We start from the raw sequence: 16,218 nt of genomic DNA, 5'->3' as shown, positions 1-16,218 counted from the left end.
TCACCTTTTGTTGTTCAATGCCATCATCTTCGGTAAAATATACATGTCACTATTTGATTCTTGAGTGATGGCATTAGTGGTTTGACTATCCATTCCTATGTACCATTTATGCAGCAAGCATTTGGTTAGAAGATATATATTCTGTAAGGTCTAGCTAAACGTGAATGAAACATTCATAATCAAATAAAAATTGACAGACAAAGAATATAGTCCAAGTTGATGTCTTGTTGTACATATACAACTCCCCCTCATATAAAATTATAGGGATAACACACTCCAAGCTCTCCACTCAAATAGGCAATTATGGTTGCATCAAGAGATTTGGTAAAGATGTCAGCTAGTTGGTGTTGGGTATATATGTAGTTCAACTCAATATCTCCCTTCTCATTGTGATCTCTCAAGAAGTGAAATCTCACATCTATGTATTTAGTTCTGGAGTGTTGTACTGGGTTATTGGCAAGGCTTATAGCACTAGTTTTATCACACAAAAGTGGTACACTCTTGAAAACTAACCCATAGTCCCTAAGGTGGCAATCATCCGCAAAATCTATGAGCAACAACTAGTAGCAGCTATATATTTAGCTTCAGTAGTAGACTACACAATGTTAGACTTCTTGCGAGAAGACCAATATACAAGAAAAGTACTCAAGAAATGACAAGTACCGGAAATACTCTTCCTATCAATTCTATAACCAGTAAAATCTGTATCCGAAAAACCTTGAAGGGAGAGAGAAGAAGATGCAAAAAACTAAAGCCATACTCGAGAGTATACTTAAGGTACATGAGTATACGCTTTACCGCGTAGCGGTGAGACGTCCTTAGTGAAGCTTAGAAACAGGCACACAGACAGACGACAAAGTGGATGCCGAATCTTATCACTATCAGGTACAAAAGAAAGCCAATTATGCTCCTATACTCTAGCTAGTCCACCTCCTCTCCATCTTCATCTGGATCAAACACAATCGAGGTACCCATCGATGTTACTAAAGGCTTCATCGCTCATATAGAACTTTTTTAACAAATTCTTGATGCACTTTATCTAATGGACGAAAATACCTTATTTATATTGCTTAATTTATAACCTAAGGAAGAAGTTGAGATCGTCTATCATTAATATCTTAAATTCTATGTAAATCTTAATAGATAAGAAATTATTACCATACCTGAAAGTGAACAAAGTGTTATCTACTAACCCCATCTCAAAGTTTTAGCAAAAACAGACTTAAGCCTATCGTTTTTGTAGTTGATAAAATGTCCGCCACAATTATAGCAAGAAACCAAGTCATAACAGTCGAGCCATAGCAAAGAGAAAAATGTCTAGCATCAAACCAAATGGCAGACAGCAGTCGAAATATCCGTCTAAATTGTATCGAACGGCCGCAGATCAAACAGGCCAGAAGGAAAATATTTCAGATAGTGACATGTTTTCCAAAACTTGCTATAGGCTTCTTTGTTTTACCTTGTGCTCCTATCCTGAACATAAAATCACGAGACCAGAGTAACAAACGCAGCTCCTCTCTATCATTGAGGACTCCAATTCAAACACATGAGCAGCACAATTAGAACAGGCAGTGTAATGAAAGAAATAAGATAAAATTAGGTAAATCTCATCATAAAAATGCTCATATTATAAAATACCATTGACGGCGAGATGACATATTAGCCATGCCATATGAGCCTATGACTCATATGTCATCCACACACACCGATAGTATTTTTTAACTTTTGCAACTTTTACGATGGTACTCAGCAAATTGACCCAAAAAATAATGATCAATGCTAATGCAACACCAACAGAAATTACACAACTCTTAACAATTGCACAATCTGACAACAGGGCGAGGCCTCCAGGTTCCTGGTCTTCACCTCACCGGTTGTTTTACTAACCCAATTTGCAGTTCTCCTATCCAATGTGAGATAACTTCCAGCTCGACGACTAGGTAAGTGCAGCACTTACAATAAGTACATAACTGCAAATAATGGTACAGATGCATAGGTGCACCTGCTATCTCGGGCATCCACTATGAGACCAAAACAACAACCAACAACATGGCATTGGTTAGAGTTCCTACATAACCAAAATTTACAACAATCTCGCCAACAATTTCATGCCAGATATCTTTGGTGAACTAAGGAGTTATGACCTTTACAGTCTCACATCAATATCTGCAGAGAATGAAATTGGACATGTCAGATTCACGATTTTGTAATAATAAAATATGGTCAGTATATTTCCTATGATTTGGAAGCCACCACGCCTCCCTACCATGAATTACTTAACTAACTCTTGCTTTAAGATTGACAAGTTCTGTAAAAGGTCAATAAAAACTAGGTATCTGAAATAGTCACTATAAAATGCCAAAAAAGAGGAAGTAAGACATAAGCTTAAACCTTTCGGTAGTACTAGTAGTAAATAGCAATAAAACAAATTCCAGCCATTCAAACTAGTGTCACTTGCAGAAATGTATCAAATCAAACAATCTGTGTTGGTTTCAGATCAGCATCCCATTGCGCATGGTTTCCATCTACCAAACTAGCCAACAACTAAAATTGTTGCGCTTGTTCTAATTTAACAAGGCTCTGGAGGAGCTGGTCTAAGGTAGAAAAAGAACAGAACAAAACAAACATGTATCTCTCTAAGCTCAAGAAAAGGTCAAGCAAGAAAATCTTTTCCTCACAGAAGTGAGAACAGTTTCCATTACAGGACAGCTACGAAAAATCAATTTTGTATTTCCTAAAAAAATGGAGTAAATCAGGAATATTAAAATGTTACAACTTTTCATCGTATTTATGATATACTGACTAGTGAGTGGCGACTTTTGAATATCATAACATGTTTCACATTTCCCTCATCCACTAGTGGGAATCGATATTACCACACATTAGGCCATTACTATAGCTGGTTTCTATCGTGTAAACTTATGTTGCAAAATGATCCACAATATATATGCTGAAAATTCCTATCTGAATCGGAAAACTTTCGGCCACTGGCAAACATATTAGCAATTCTCAATGGGCTGGACCAACATGGCCATATATAGGCAGCTGATGAAAATGGGAAAGCATACCAAGCAAACCTACTTACCTACCACTTGATATCCACAAAAAGCAGGGCAGGTAAACTTTAATCAACTCCGATATGAATACCTCCAAGTTTTCCAACTACGGTATATAGTTAGAATTGGAATAACAAACAACCTGACCAGAATACTCCATAAAGCAGCAGCCATACAATTAATCACTCGTTGCTTGAATTCTGAAGAACGCATGCATGATATATCAATTTCTAACAAGAATCTTTTGTAGTACTCCCTTCAGTCATAAATACATGTCGTTTTGGAAAAAGGTTTAGTCAAACTTTTAAAACTTTGACTAACAATAGCTTTCAAAATATTTAGTTTGGAAACCTTAAAATTATGTGTAGATTTGTCTTGAAATTTTTTTTCATAATATCACAAATCCATGCATTGGAGGCCATGTCTTATCCAAAACGACATGTATTTATGACCGGAGGGAGTAGTTGGTGCTATAGCTGGTTAGTAACAAGAAAACCTGGTTAATGGCATCCAGGCAGAGAGACATATCAAGACCAAAAACCTGGTTAGTGACAAGAAAAGAGTAAAAAAATAAAGAGATCAAATCAGTTTGGATAGTAAGTTTGATAACTGCATCACCTAAACAGAGGGCTAGAGCCTAGAGTTAGAACTGATCTTTAGGGGTGAGGTCTGTAATGTACCGATCTTGGATGACCCAGAAGGCCTGAACCCAAGCAGCGCGACCACGCCGGCGAACGGCGGCTGCACCACAAGGGATAGGAGAACGGATTGGGAAGATAGATTGGTTTTACTTATTGCTTGTCCCTAGATACATGACATATGCCCCTTATATAGAGGGCGAATTTGAAAAATACCATCGGTTTCCATTATCTCCTTTCGTGAAGAATGGAATGTCCAAGGTTCATTGGACCAACTCGCAGCCAATAGTATTTTCCAATATAGGCATCTTTGCAATGGTATCCACCTAATTTTTCATTATATAGATGGTGGCCGACTCCTAACAACTAGATGATGATTCTATCCTGAATCCTTATCTCTAACTAACCCTTATGTAATCGCTAAGTAACAATGCAGATGGCCCTAGCTTGTTGCGGTTGTCCTCCTTATTGGGCTGTACATCATCCTCATTCATGGGCCCATACTGCCGATGACACTACACCCCTCTCGAACATGCAGCTCGAGGAAGATGACACTAGACTGAGCCAGGTTGCAATCTTTGCACGACACCTAACTCGACATGCACATGCAGGTGCAAACAAACAAAACCCTGAAATAAACCTTTTACATCTCAGCTTTATTTCTTTATTTTCCACTAAAAATAAATAAGGAACCAAGCAGAGAAGCCGACGGGATCAAATCGACTGCGGAAAGATGCGTGGAAGTTGCAACATGCAAGGAGAAAAACTAGAGAAAAAGAAACCCTAACCCTAATTTTGGCTCTGTATACTATGTTACGAATAGCAACCTGTATTCAATAGTAGCCCTTAAGGGCAATATATAGAGTACATAAGGGAGTACAAGATAAGGACTCTAATAACCTATACGTAATAGATAAAGATTATATACCTAACACTTCCATCTTGGCCTGTAGACTGACCCCAACCCGAATCTTGAAGAGATAAACTTTGACACCAAGTAGACGCCCCTTTTGATTTCACCCATGCACACATATGGCAAACGACTGTTAATATCCTGGATTCCTGGTCAACATGATCTCCTACTCCCGCAGAATAATACAAATTGATCTCCAAGAAACGTGCATGACTTGGTGTTGGTTCCAAAAGGAAACAAAGTTGTGATTGAAAATAGCATGCATGACTTGGTTTCCATTATCTCCTTTCGTGAAGAATGGAATGTCCAAGGTTCATTGGACCAACTCGCATGCATGCAGGTCCCCGTCCCACTTGGCTTCCATGGAAGTTTCACGAGCCTGCAGTTCACACCGTACAGACACGTGATTGCATGGTTGCCTTCTTCCAGCACCGCTGCATATGCCATGCCTTTTGCCTACTTAGCTCCCCCACCTCTCCTTCGACATAGGTCGCCCACGAGTTGTGGCAGTCCCCAACAGCCCCATGTCGGCGAGGATTAGTGCCATGGATATGCCACAGCATGCTGCAACAATCCATCCCCACCGCCGAGGATGGCAGATGCGTCCTCCTGGACATGCACAACACATCTCACCACGCGGCATGGGCTGTGCAGCAGCTTCAGACTAGAGGCAGAGGCCACAGAACGCTGCAGTTCGTTCTCACTGGCCACACTTCCCCTATCGTCGTAGTACTGCCGTCCAGTGGGAGAGGAATGAGCTCCAGCTTCATGCCATCATGTGGCACACCAACGAAAAGGATCCCAGTTCTAGCGTCATCCTGCTGCACGACACGTACGGGCGCTACCTTGGCACTAATTGGAGGTGAATCCCTTGGCACGCCGGTGTCACCGTCAACGTGTAGCATTGCCACAGTGGAGTTCAGCACTGGCAACATGAAGCATCTATTAACGAGCACCACGAAATCCTCCAACGACGAAGGCGCCTCTTAAGGGCGGCAGCCAGTAGTACCACAACTATGCTGCCCCAGTCAAGTGGAACGACACGAGCTGCTCCTTCTCGTGCTCTGGCGTGCGATGTCCCTAGAAGTATTGCTTGCAACAGTTCAACAGAGCAACGAACCATCCCTGCTGTCATTCGTTAGCAAGGGCGCCTTGTGGTCGAGCTTTGCCCACGTTGATGACAGGTCGTCGATGACGGCATCAAGCTTCTTACAAATGGTGGCGATCACTTGTCGTCCATTGCGATGGAGTAGGCGACGGGTTGCCACGCCATGGCTTCCCTCGGTGTCGTTGCCGCCCGTGGGGATAGTGACGATGGAACCAACAATGGCACGACGAATTCTGCGGTAGAGGGCATGGTGGTTGGCTCTGATACCAGTTGTCATGTATCAATTTTGGATGACCCTGAACCCAAGTAGCGCGGTCACGCCGACGAACAGCGGCCGCACCACAAGGGACGGGATAGGGGAAAAGACTGGGAAGATGGATTGGTTTTACTTCTTGCTTGCCCCTAGATACATGACGTATGCCCCTTATATAGATGGTGGTTGACTCCTAACAACTAGATGATCCTATACTAAATCCTTATCTCTAACTAACCCTTACTTAATCGCTAGGTAACATGCAACCGGCTCTAGTTTGTTGTGGTTGTCCTCCTTATTGGACTGCAAGTCATCCTCATTCATTGGTCCATAGCCCCATACTGCCCATGACAAGGTCGCGGTACCCACCCCAAATAAAGAAAAAAGTCTCAAGAAAAACAAACTATACACAAAATGCTAATATAGTTTTGCAGAATGGTTGTATGACTGTATCACTTTCACACATGGTCCAGTTTACAGGCCGTAAGGGAACCCATTCAAACAAAGCATAGAAGTTCAAATACCTAAATTAAATTAGTATGAAGTACAAATATATAAGCAGTATCATAAATTTCTCCAGAAGTTCATCATTTTGAAACATTTTGAATTTCCGTAGAAGAAAAAAGATCAGAAAAGTAAACTAAGTCAAATACAAATTAAAAATAATTATATGTATAATAGTATAATTGTATTAAAAATCAAGGCAAGGGTATATGTACTATACATTGTATCACTTCACATGACAGTAGTATGCAATAAGACAAGCAGTAACCAATATCCATTTTTCAGACTACATGCAAAGAACGAATGGAGGGGCAAACAATATTTACGTGAGATGTCTACCAACAAATCTCAACTTCTTGGGCAGAGCCAACATAAATTAACTGTGCTATGCCATTAATGTGAACACTTTGTCAACCATTTACAAATTTATCTAGGGAACAACTCTGTTACTTTTCCTCAAAAAAGTGTCTCTACTACCAACAGACTTACTTCTTTTAGCGTAGGCTAGCAAATTACTATTGTTGGTCATTTTATGATCACAGTAATAGAAGCTTTCTCAGATTTCAATCATGTGCATGGTAACCCACCAGATATAAACTAAAGCCATATTTGTTTTTATTCAGTACATCAACAGATTATCAGCTTCAGAACTACTTGAGGTCTCTTAAATTCTACAAGCCAGCAAGGGAAGTTACTCTTTCGTGTGCTCCTAATCAAGGTCACCACCTAACCTACTCAGTAGTCAGTACACACATTATTTCTAACTTACAGTCTATGCAAAGAGCTTTAGCACAAAATGCGAAGCCGGTGATTTGCATCTCTGCTAGTGTATACATAATCAGAACATCCAACTATCCTAAGGAGTCAGATCATCAAATTGGTCTGCCAACTTCTTTTAAAGCTTATGCAGATATACACAGAGTGACTAAGGCAAATAAAACATTTCAAGACTGATAGTTGAGCAAAGTAGAATACATCACCCTACTAGATGAATTACGGCTTGCTCATGTGAGCTATCAATCAGTAAAATTTAGCATCCTCTATGAGTCAGACAAGAAATGTGTGCCCAAAAGCTTTATAGAAAAAGCAATTAATTAATTAAGCAAGTTCCACAAACAACATGCATTTTCTCTACACACTTGCTAGTTCTGGCGATTTGCAGCTCGAAACAGCTCATTGAATTTGAAGAATTCACTGAAGTTATTGGAGAATAAATGCAAATGATTGCTGCATTAATGTAAAATATACCTGGACTATAGATGTTACGTTCTAGGTGACTGTGCAGCATCAGAGCCATCTGCTGATGAACTATCTGTGTCCGTATCTGCACATGCTTTTCAAGGTAAATTCATGTGTTTTGCAAATACCTCCAAACCAAACCTTTATAAAGATGATTACAAAATCCAAAAGCTATTCATGTTATAATATCTGCAAAATGAGATAACATTTACCACTGGAGGAAGAGCCTGAGTCGCTGCTAGAGCTTCCAGAACTACTTGATCTAGCATTCTCTCCCTTCTGGTCTTCCAAATGGACCGGTGATGATGATGAACCCACATATCTTTCGTTGTCATCTGTAGTTGAGTAAACTTAGTTGGTGCTTTCGCAGTGATAATAAAAGTAAGTTATAAGCACAAGTAACTGTTTCATTTACAGCATGATGATTATAAGTGACACATTTGATGTTTTCTCAAAGAGAAATGGACAGTTATAGAAATTAAAAACATGCTCTAAAGGCACATGTGTCGCCTACCTGCTGCATTTTCCTTAGGTGGTTCAACATCAACTGCTTCAGGTTCTGGAATCTGTAACCACAGGACAACAATAAGGATCATATGGATCTAAAATTTAGAGCAAGCACCGATTTCTCTATCAACAAAAATCATACCTGCTCTTGTACCGTGGGAATCTGATCCTGATCTGCTTCATCCTGCCTCGCATGCTCTATCTTCTCCAGCTCCTGGTCATGCTGAGCCTCATCCTGCCTTACCGCGGAAAGCTCAGCCTTCCGCTTATTCTTAGTTGTACTCTTCTTATAGTTCATCACAAACCTATCAAGCTCCCATAATGTCTCGACATCAAAGCTATCTATATCAACCTCGATCTCATCATCATGTTGGCTGAGTGATAAGTTCCTCTTCTTTATAATCTGAACAACATTGTCTAGCTTCTCTGGTGGCAAATCCTGGAGGTTATTGCTAAGCCGCTGCTTCTCCCAGAAGGTCATATCCCTCTTATTGGGATCTCTTGCCTTGGGCTTCTTTAAAACAGGGGGTTTGCCAGTATGTGGCTTTGGTGTAGCCTCCATCCCTGCAGCATGAACTGTGGAGTCCGACCTCTCTAACACCCTAGAATTATCTATCTCCCTAGGCTTCCTGGGTGCAGCCGAGGACGGTGTCGGAGGCTGCGGTGATAGCTGTGATACCTCAGCCTCGATCTCTGACCACTTCTCCTCAAACATGTTCAGCAGCTGCTCGGCCATGAAGTGCACGTCCTGCCCCTTGGGGTTGTACGTCATGGCGTTCTGGAACGTCAGACGCACATCCCCAGCAAATTCCCGTGGTGACTTGTAGTGCCCGGCGGCTAGCTTGGACTTGACAGTGCCGAGGTCCATGGGCTTGGTGATGATGGTGTGGTAGTCGTGCAGACCGAGACCGCTAGCGTCGACCGGCTTGTTGAACACCCAGCTGTGCTTGTGCTTCATCAGCCTGCCGAGCAGCGCGGCGCAGTTCTTAAACACGGGTGCGTAGAGCTTGCGCCGCGCCTCCGCGGAGACGGGCGGGTGCGCTGCTCCCCCTTTCTTGGATTTGTGCTTGGATGCGGATGGGTGCGGCGGGAGCGGGGTGGAGGGGTCGGTGGCGGAGAGCGCGGAGGAAGGGGCGGGGGCCTGGAGCGAGTTGAGGCGCTTGGAGGCGGCGCGCACCTGGGCAAGCTCGGCGGAGAGGCGGCGGCGGAGCTCCCGCCGGGAGGCGGGCGTCGAGGGCAGCGAGAAGGTGACGGTGGGGAGGAGCGGGTCGTTGTGCGCGTCGAAGGAGGGGACGCCGGGGGCCTTGGAGCTGGCGTTGGGGCCGTGGGATTTGCGGGAGTAGGCTTTGCCGGACGGCGAGGGCGGCCCGGAGGCCATTCTGGGCGGTCAACGGCGGCGGCGGATCGGGGACAGCGGCGGATCGGAGGCGGCGATTTTGGGATTTGGCGGAGGAGGCGAGACGGGGAGGGGATCGGTGAGGTGGTGGGGGCACGGCAGCTGCTACTGTGCAAGGGACGGCCGCGTTTGTTTTCGCCTACACTGTTTTGTCCCCCCACTCTTTTCTGGAAATGTTTTCTTCCCCGTTGCTGGTAAAATTTAAACTCATCTACGGTTTGTCCATCTCTTCCATCTTACGAATCTTTAGAAGATATAAGGAATATTTTAAATAGACAAATTATATAATATAGGTTTAGATTTCTTTTAAAATAATAGCTCTATATCTTATTTGTTTTATATTGATTTTTTAATACAGTTGCTACTGTGCAAGGGACACGACGTTTTTTTTTCGCCTACTCTGTTTTGTCCCCCTCTTTTGCTGGAAATGTCTGCTTTCCCATTCTCCTTTCCCATTGCTGGCAAAATTTCAGCTCATCTACTGTTTCCTTTCCAATGCATTATTGATCGAATTTTCTTCTTGGATTTTGGTTTCCAATATATGATGAGTTGTTTGCAATATCGCCAAAATAATTCTGGTTTATAGTTCCTCAAAAAAAATCTGGTTTGTGTATGATATATATGCGTATGCAGAATTAATCATGTAATGGTCAACGGAAGTAACCGGCCGTTAAAAGATCATGTTAAGTACACTTACTAATTGCCGCACCATTGCAAAATCACGCTAATAGCATTTATTGCCGCTAATTAACCAAATAAAGTAAAAAATATTATATTGTTCTCGGTTTTGAAATCGTGTTGAGTGCACTTATTACGAGTAATAATTTGAAACTTAAAATCATATTGAGTTTGCAAATGTATGTCTGTATACATGGCACGGGGTAACTTGAGGGCTGGTACTTCGTTTGAGAATAAACTGATGACAAATTCTTAAAAGATTATTCAAAAACATCTTTCTTTTGTTTTTCATACATGTGGTTACCCAAAAGTGTACCATCTTAGGTTGGTGAAAAGACAATAAGTCAAACAATAGAAAGTGTTCGGTGAAAAGATAATAAGTCAAACAATAGAAAGTGTTCGTTATTCTCAGCACAGCTTCTCCTTTAAATGATGGCAGTGTAACATGTTATAATGATTATTTAGTAGTAAATCTTCTAAGGTAAAGACTAGTTTTCGAGCGTGCATGCTCGTGCACTCTGGCTTGCACACTCAATTGGGTATCGGTTGCGCGTCTGTTGCTTTGCATGGATCCGTGGAAGTTTCAACGTCAGCCACGCGTTCGCACGTCGGTCACGGTCCTGTTCACACGATTAGTTTTGATTGTTAATCTATGTTCGTATCCTTTTTTCCTTTTCTCACACCAAGTCCACAAATCATTAGTTGGTTATGGTTATTTGCATTTACATGATGGAAGTGGCCACCGAGAAGTTAACGAGGCAGGGAGGAACTCACGAGTTGCGTATGTTGATTTCGTCTCCTGCTTGGCTCTCTCTCTCTACTGATTTTGTTCCCCTCCCCCAAATGAGTTAGCTTTGTATGCCCACCGAGTTACATAAAAATTTGAAGGCTGTCAAGTACTTTATATTTATGTCTTCCTTTTTATTCTATACATGTCAATTCATTATTTTTCGAGTCTTCTTTTCTTTAAACATAGGCCACAAAAGCATTGTGGCTTTTTATTTGTGTCTTTTGATGGTTTCTATGTTCTTTGAATTGGAATCTTTTTATTTTCCATTAACTGATATAGTGGAAGCAAAGAGATGGATAATCTACAGAAGCAAATCGATTATATTGTGCAAGCAATTTCTTATTGCTGTGTTGGCAAAATTAGCATATATATAGTGACGTAGGAGACCTAAAGAGTGCTAATGACGGTGTTAAGAAGTAGGTAATCTTTTTTCTTTTGTACTATTACTACTGCAGTTGTTTAATCATTAGGCATTCTTTTCTATCGGAATATGTTGAGTTCATTGAAAAGGTACGAGGAAGGAACCATTGACATGGCAGCTTCAATTGGCCTATATCTCGTGTAACTTTTGGCCCATTGCAGAATATTCCTTTGCAAACAAACAGCTAAGCTGATAAAAATGTTCTTCTAATTCCTAAAGTTGTACACATTCTCCCCCCCCCCCCCTATATCTTTGTTCAAGGAGATTATTTTTCAAAATAAGCAACTTTGTATTGAAGAATACACAAAAAAATCATTTTTTTCCAGAACGGGTTAACCCCGAATTTTATTACCCTAAATCAATGAAATTACCACTAGTTTGTTCCTCCCTACCGAACCCTGTACAACAAAACAGATTAAGGAGGAAGCTAGGACGATCGCAAAGTCTAACGCAGCACTGAGGGCTGCCTACTACACACAGGCACATAGCTTTCAAATAGACGAGCAACTAAAGACACAAGAGATCTCACAAGGGCGCCAAAAGAAGCACCTATTACTAACGCCAAAGTTCCAGACTTCACACGCAAAATTACCCCAAACTACATATACAAAAGCCTTCAGCCACCCTCTGGCTCTCAACATCCTACTAACGACACACCCACTAGCTGTTGACGATTGCACCGGTGGGGACGCATTCTTTGATCTGCTCCCTTGCCATCACTGCAGCATCACCTTCTTGCTTCTTGAGGTGGAAGAAGAGAGCCGTTTCCTGCAGAGTCTGTGCTCCAACCTCTAGCGTGGCTTTGTGCTGATCGTCATGGAGACCTACCCAATAACAAAGAAAGGAACATGCACAACAGACAATCTCAGTTGGAACTCGAACCGGTTTTTTTATCAAAGACTACTATATTCCTCATTCTCCAAATTGCCCAAACAAAAGCAGCTAAGGTTGTCATATAAAGGGTATCTCCACCAGGGAGGAAATGATTGACCCAAAGAAAGTGCTGATCAAAGCTCTCTGGCCGATAATCGGCCCCAATGACGATGTCAATCAAACTCCAAATATATTTGGCCATGGTGCACCCAAAGAACAAATGATCAATGCTCTCTGTTTGACAACAGAACAAACAACTAGGGTCTCTTTCCATTTCCTTCTAATAAGATTATCTTTGGTAAGGATGGCATTTTGATATATCATGTAAGGATCGGTGACGTTCTAAGAGTGGATGAATTAGGATACTTAGAACTATTCTGGCTCCAAAAATAACACAAGATAAATCTATATTAAATTCTATCTAAATATGATCTAAGTTTATCTAGTGTGTCTACTCTACCAAACATAATGCTTGCAACCTATCTAAGAGGGTAAATTGCAAGTAAGTAAATACGGAAACGTAAATAAGATAGAGAGAGCAAACTCGGCACAAGTATTTTTTTTCTCATAGTATCGATGACATGAATGCCACCCCTAGTCTACGTTGAAACTCCACAAAGGATATGCTCCCGGTCGGCACCCGATCACGGCCTTTGAGCCACCAAGTCACAAAGACAATACCTCCACCCGGATGAACCACCAAACCACCAAGGCAAGGTCTTACCACTAGCCTCTCTTCCGGTTCATCGCCGTCGTGATCACTTCAGAGCTTGAGCCACAAAAGTAAAGGTCTTAGCATTCCTGCACAATCATCTTGCCGCCGCTCTACACCAAGTCAGAGGGTCAACAAGCTTGCCGGTGAGTCACCAAAACTCTAATGTGCCAGCGTACCAAGAAGTACATTATTGGATCACTCCTTAATCCACTCTCTAGGCAGCAATCACCTAGCAACTCACTCTCTAGACCTATAAGCACTAATCACTCACTAATCTTATGCTTAATCACATTGGATGATCAGTTTAAGCACTTTGGTGGCTTGGATGTCTTCTCAGATGTACATGAACTTCTCAGGACTCCAGCACCCTCAAATGACTGAGTGGAGGGGTATCTATAGCCTCAAACTCGTGCACTAGCCGTTAACTCAATGGCTCTAAAAAGCTGTTAACACCGGATGATTCGGTGAGAACAATAGTACTAATACCAGATCATCCGGTGAGTACACTCTCACAAACTAGCTGTTGGAACCCCACTCAAGGCTCTGTGAACACCGAATTATCCTGTAATGACTCACTAAACACCGGACAAATGCACCGGATTATCCTATGTGTATATATTTATTTTGGAGCTCTCTGAAAATAATAGTTTGGTGTGTTTATTTTATGAACACCGGATCATCCGGTGAGGCAAAAGACTCCGCTTCAAACTTTCTGTGAACACTGGACTATTTTTTATTATTCTCACCGGATTATCCGGCGTAGCACCGTACTAATTTTGATGTGAGCATCGGATTATCCGGTCAGGCAAATTTTAACAGAACATCGCTATGTATTTTGGGCATAACTTTTCGCTCCAAACTCCGATTTTGATGATCTTGGGCTCTATGAAAAGCTTGTGAAGATCTATACAAGATTATATAGAAATCCATTCCATTTGATCACATCAAAATTCATGGAATAAGTCCAATTCATTCCTCTTTTTGTTCCGGCTTCGGTGACTTCTCTTTTGTTGTATCCATGAGACCTACTAAAGCATACTTGACAAATATATTAGTCACATTGACTGTATTGTCATTAATCACTAAAGCACAATCATGGCCTAATAGGTCTATTTTCGCTACAATCTCTCCCTTTTTGGTGATTGATGACAACACAACTAAAGCAAGTGAAAAATAATAAATGATACCAATTTTAATGATCATAAACGAGCACAAGATCTTACCACATTGCTTGGATGAATGTTCTTACCATTTAATCCTCTTTGTTGTGGCTCCTCATTTCTTCAATGTCACTATCTCCCTTAATTAACCTAAACAAGAGCTTCTCCCCCTTTGTTAACATTCATGTATCTTGCACTTGCTATAATATCTCCACCTTTGTTCATCTTGCATTCCTTTCTTTGGTCATCAAACTTCTCACCCTTTGTCAATAATCTCCCAAAAAAGACTATTTGCACATATTAAACTCAAAGAAAGAACATTAGAGCTCATAGGAGAGAGCTTCACAAATCATGATGCAATAAAAATGATGCCAATTGTAATGATACCTATTGAAAGCTATGAAAGCATATGCATCATAATTCATAAAACTCACATAATATAGTCTAAAATCCTCCTATATGTGTTTATACATGTGATGAGAATAAAACATATGCACAACTATATAATTATGATAAGATAGGAAGTTTAAACTATATTATGTATGGAGGTAGTTTAAATAAAAAAAATATTTAACAATGATATCAATTAAAGCGTTTAAGCATTGCATACCTCCAGGGACATGTTGATTGCTCCATGTGACTACAAGAGATACAACTTGCAACATATGTTAGTCTCAAAATCACAATATATAGAATATACTCCCCATAAATGTGTGTATACAAGTGTTGAATACTTGTGAGATATATGCACTTGTTATTGATAACGATAGGAATTTATCCTATATATTGGATCATGATATATAAAAGATACCAAATAAAAAACTAGTGTCATGTAAGGTACCTACAACTAATAAACCATGTAGGTTGCTCATGGGTTAGAGATAAATACAAGCAACATACCATATGAAAACCTACACTATGCATTACAATATATTGAAATAAGCACATACAATCCTAGATGAGATAAATGAGAATAATAAAGAGGTTTTTTGCATGTAGCTCATTTACCTTAAATACCTTTGGATATGGATTTAGGTATGTGATGATTTAATCTTTATCAATGCACTCATCTTGTATACTTGGCTTCTTTGTTTCAATCTTCACTTTATCTTGTAAGTCAAGCCTCCAAATCCCCATAGCCGCCTTGGGCTTCAAGTCTTCTTTGGAACCTAAACCGATTGGGGCCCCTTCATGTTATTAATGACTTCTTTGGGCACACAAATGGGTTGGTTCCATCCCCAATTCTTTCTCACAATCATGTGTGCAACCATCTTATCATTGTGCTTCTTTTTAAGCTTGTAGTGGTTACTTTTGATCTTATTTTTGTAGTTGGGCTTGGTGTAGAAGTTGAAGGTTTTGTTTGAGAGGTTCGCCATCTTCTTCTTCTCCTTTGTCTCCTTCTTGACCTGCTTGTATTAGAAAGACTTGTGACCTTCTTGATGACATTTGAAGCATGTCACGGTTGACTCTCCGCAAACTTCTTCACCATGAAAGCACGGTTATCTTGAGTAGGTTGGACATGTCAATTTCCCTTTAAACTCACTAAGTCCACCTTGAGCTTCTCTACTTCTTGCTTGAGCTCATCATTTTCTTGTGCAATGAGGTTGCTAGATGATTTTACAACAACATTCTCAATACAAATTTCATTGCAAAGGAGTGAGCCAGATAAAGCAATTAAATCATTATAAGAAGTGGAAGCATCTACCTTAGGATTGAAATTAAATAGAGAGATAGATTACTTCAAAGGGGCCTTAATTTGAGATTTAATGCATTCAAATTTAGTCTTAAGTTCTTCATGCTCCTTGTTTAGCAAATTGAAATTGCATAATAATTGTTCATAATTAGAAATAAAGGTAGCATGAATGTCATTAAGTTCATTTAATTTCTCAAGCTCTTTTGATTATTTCTTAAGGTCCCTTTGTTGCTCATTGATAAAATGAAGGAGTTCATTATATGAGGGAGAACCC

General features: G+C 40.8%; 1 protein-coding gene across 2 annotated transcripts; it reads right to left on the bottom strand.

The window, feature by feature from the left end:
* Positions 1-1,574: 1,574 nt before the first annotated feature.
* Positions 1,575-9,781, bottom strand: LOC133920816 (transcription factor GTE4-like). Of its 2 annotated transcripts, none has more exons than XM_062365419.1 (5): positions 8,361-9,781; positions 8,226-8,277; positions 7,924-8,046; positions 7,721-7,805; positions 1,575-2,166 (listed from the first exon to the last, which is right to left on the bottom strand). In XM_062365419.1, exons 1-4 carry the CDS (start codon positions 9,594-9,596, stop codon positions 7,735-7,737), a joined length of 1,482 nt encoding a protein of 493 aa, XP_062221403.1. In that variant the 5' UTR covers positions 9,597-9,781; the 3' UTR covers positions 1,575-2,166; positions 7,721-7,734. The 2 variants fall into 2 exon arrangements, with proteins under 2 accessions (XP_062221403.1, XP_062221484.1); XM_062365500.1 differs by having other exon boundaries at positions 7,721-7,796.
* Positions 9,782-16,218: the final 6,437 nt, after the last annotated feature.

This window comes from Phragmites australis, chromosome 1, assembly GCF_958298935.1.
Source record: "Phragmites australis chromosome 1, lpPhrAust1.1, whole genome shotgun sequence".
In the NCBI taxonomy this organism is placed as follows: Eukaryota; Viridiplantae; Streptophyta; class Magnoliopsida; order Poales; family Poaceae; genus Phragmites; species Phragmites australis.
The sequence above is the reverse complement of the archived record's forward strand: the minus strand, read 5'-3'. Positions and strand labels throughout refer to the sequence as shown.

What these genes read in the sequence shown, in the direction of transcription:
- LOC133920816 (XM_062365419.1), bottom strand. Translation starts at nt 9,596, where the DNA reads ATGGCCTCCGGGCCGCCCTCGCCGTCCGGCAAAGCCTACTCCCGCAAA. An exon ending in TTCCCACGGTACAAGAGCAG is followed by an intron (nt 8,278 to 8,360) that starts GTATGATTTTTG and finishes CTGTGGTTACAG; the next exon opens with ATTCCAGAACCTGAAGCAGT. An exon ending in ACCTAAGGAAAATGCAGCAG is followed by an intron (nt 8,047 to 8,225) that starts GTAGGCGACACA and finishes ACTCAACTACAG; the next exon opens with ATGACAACGAAAGATATGTG.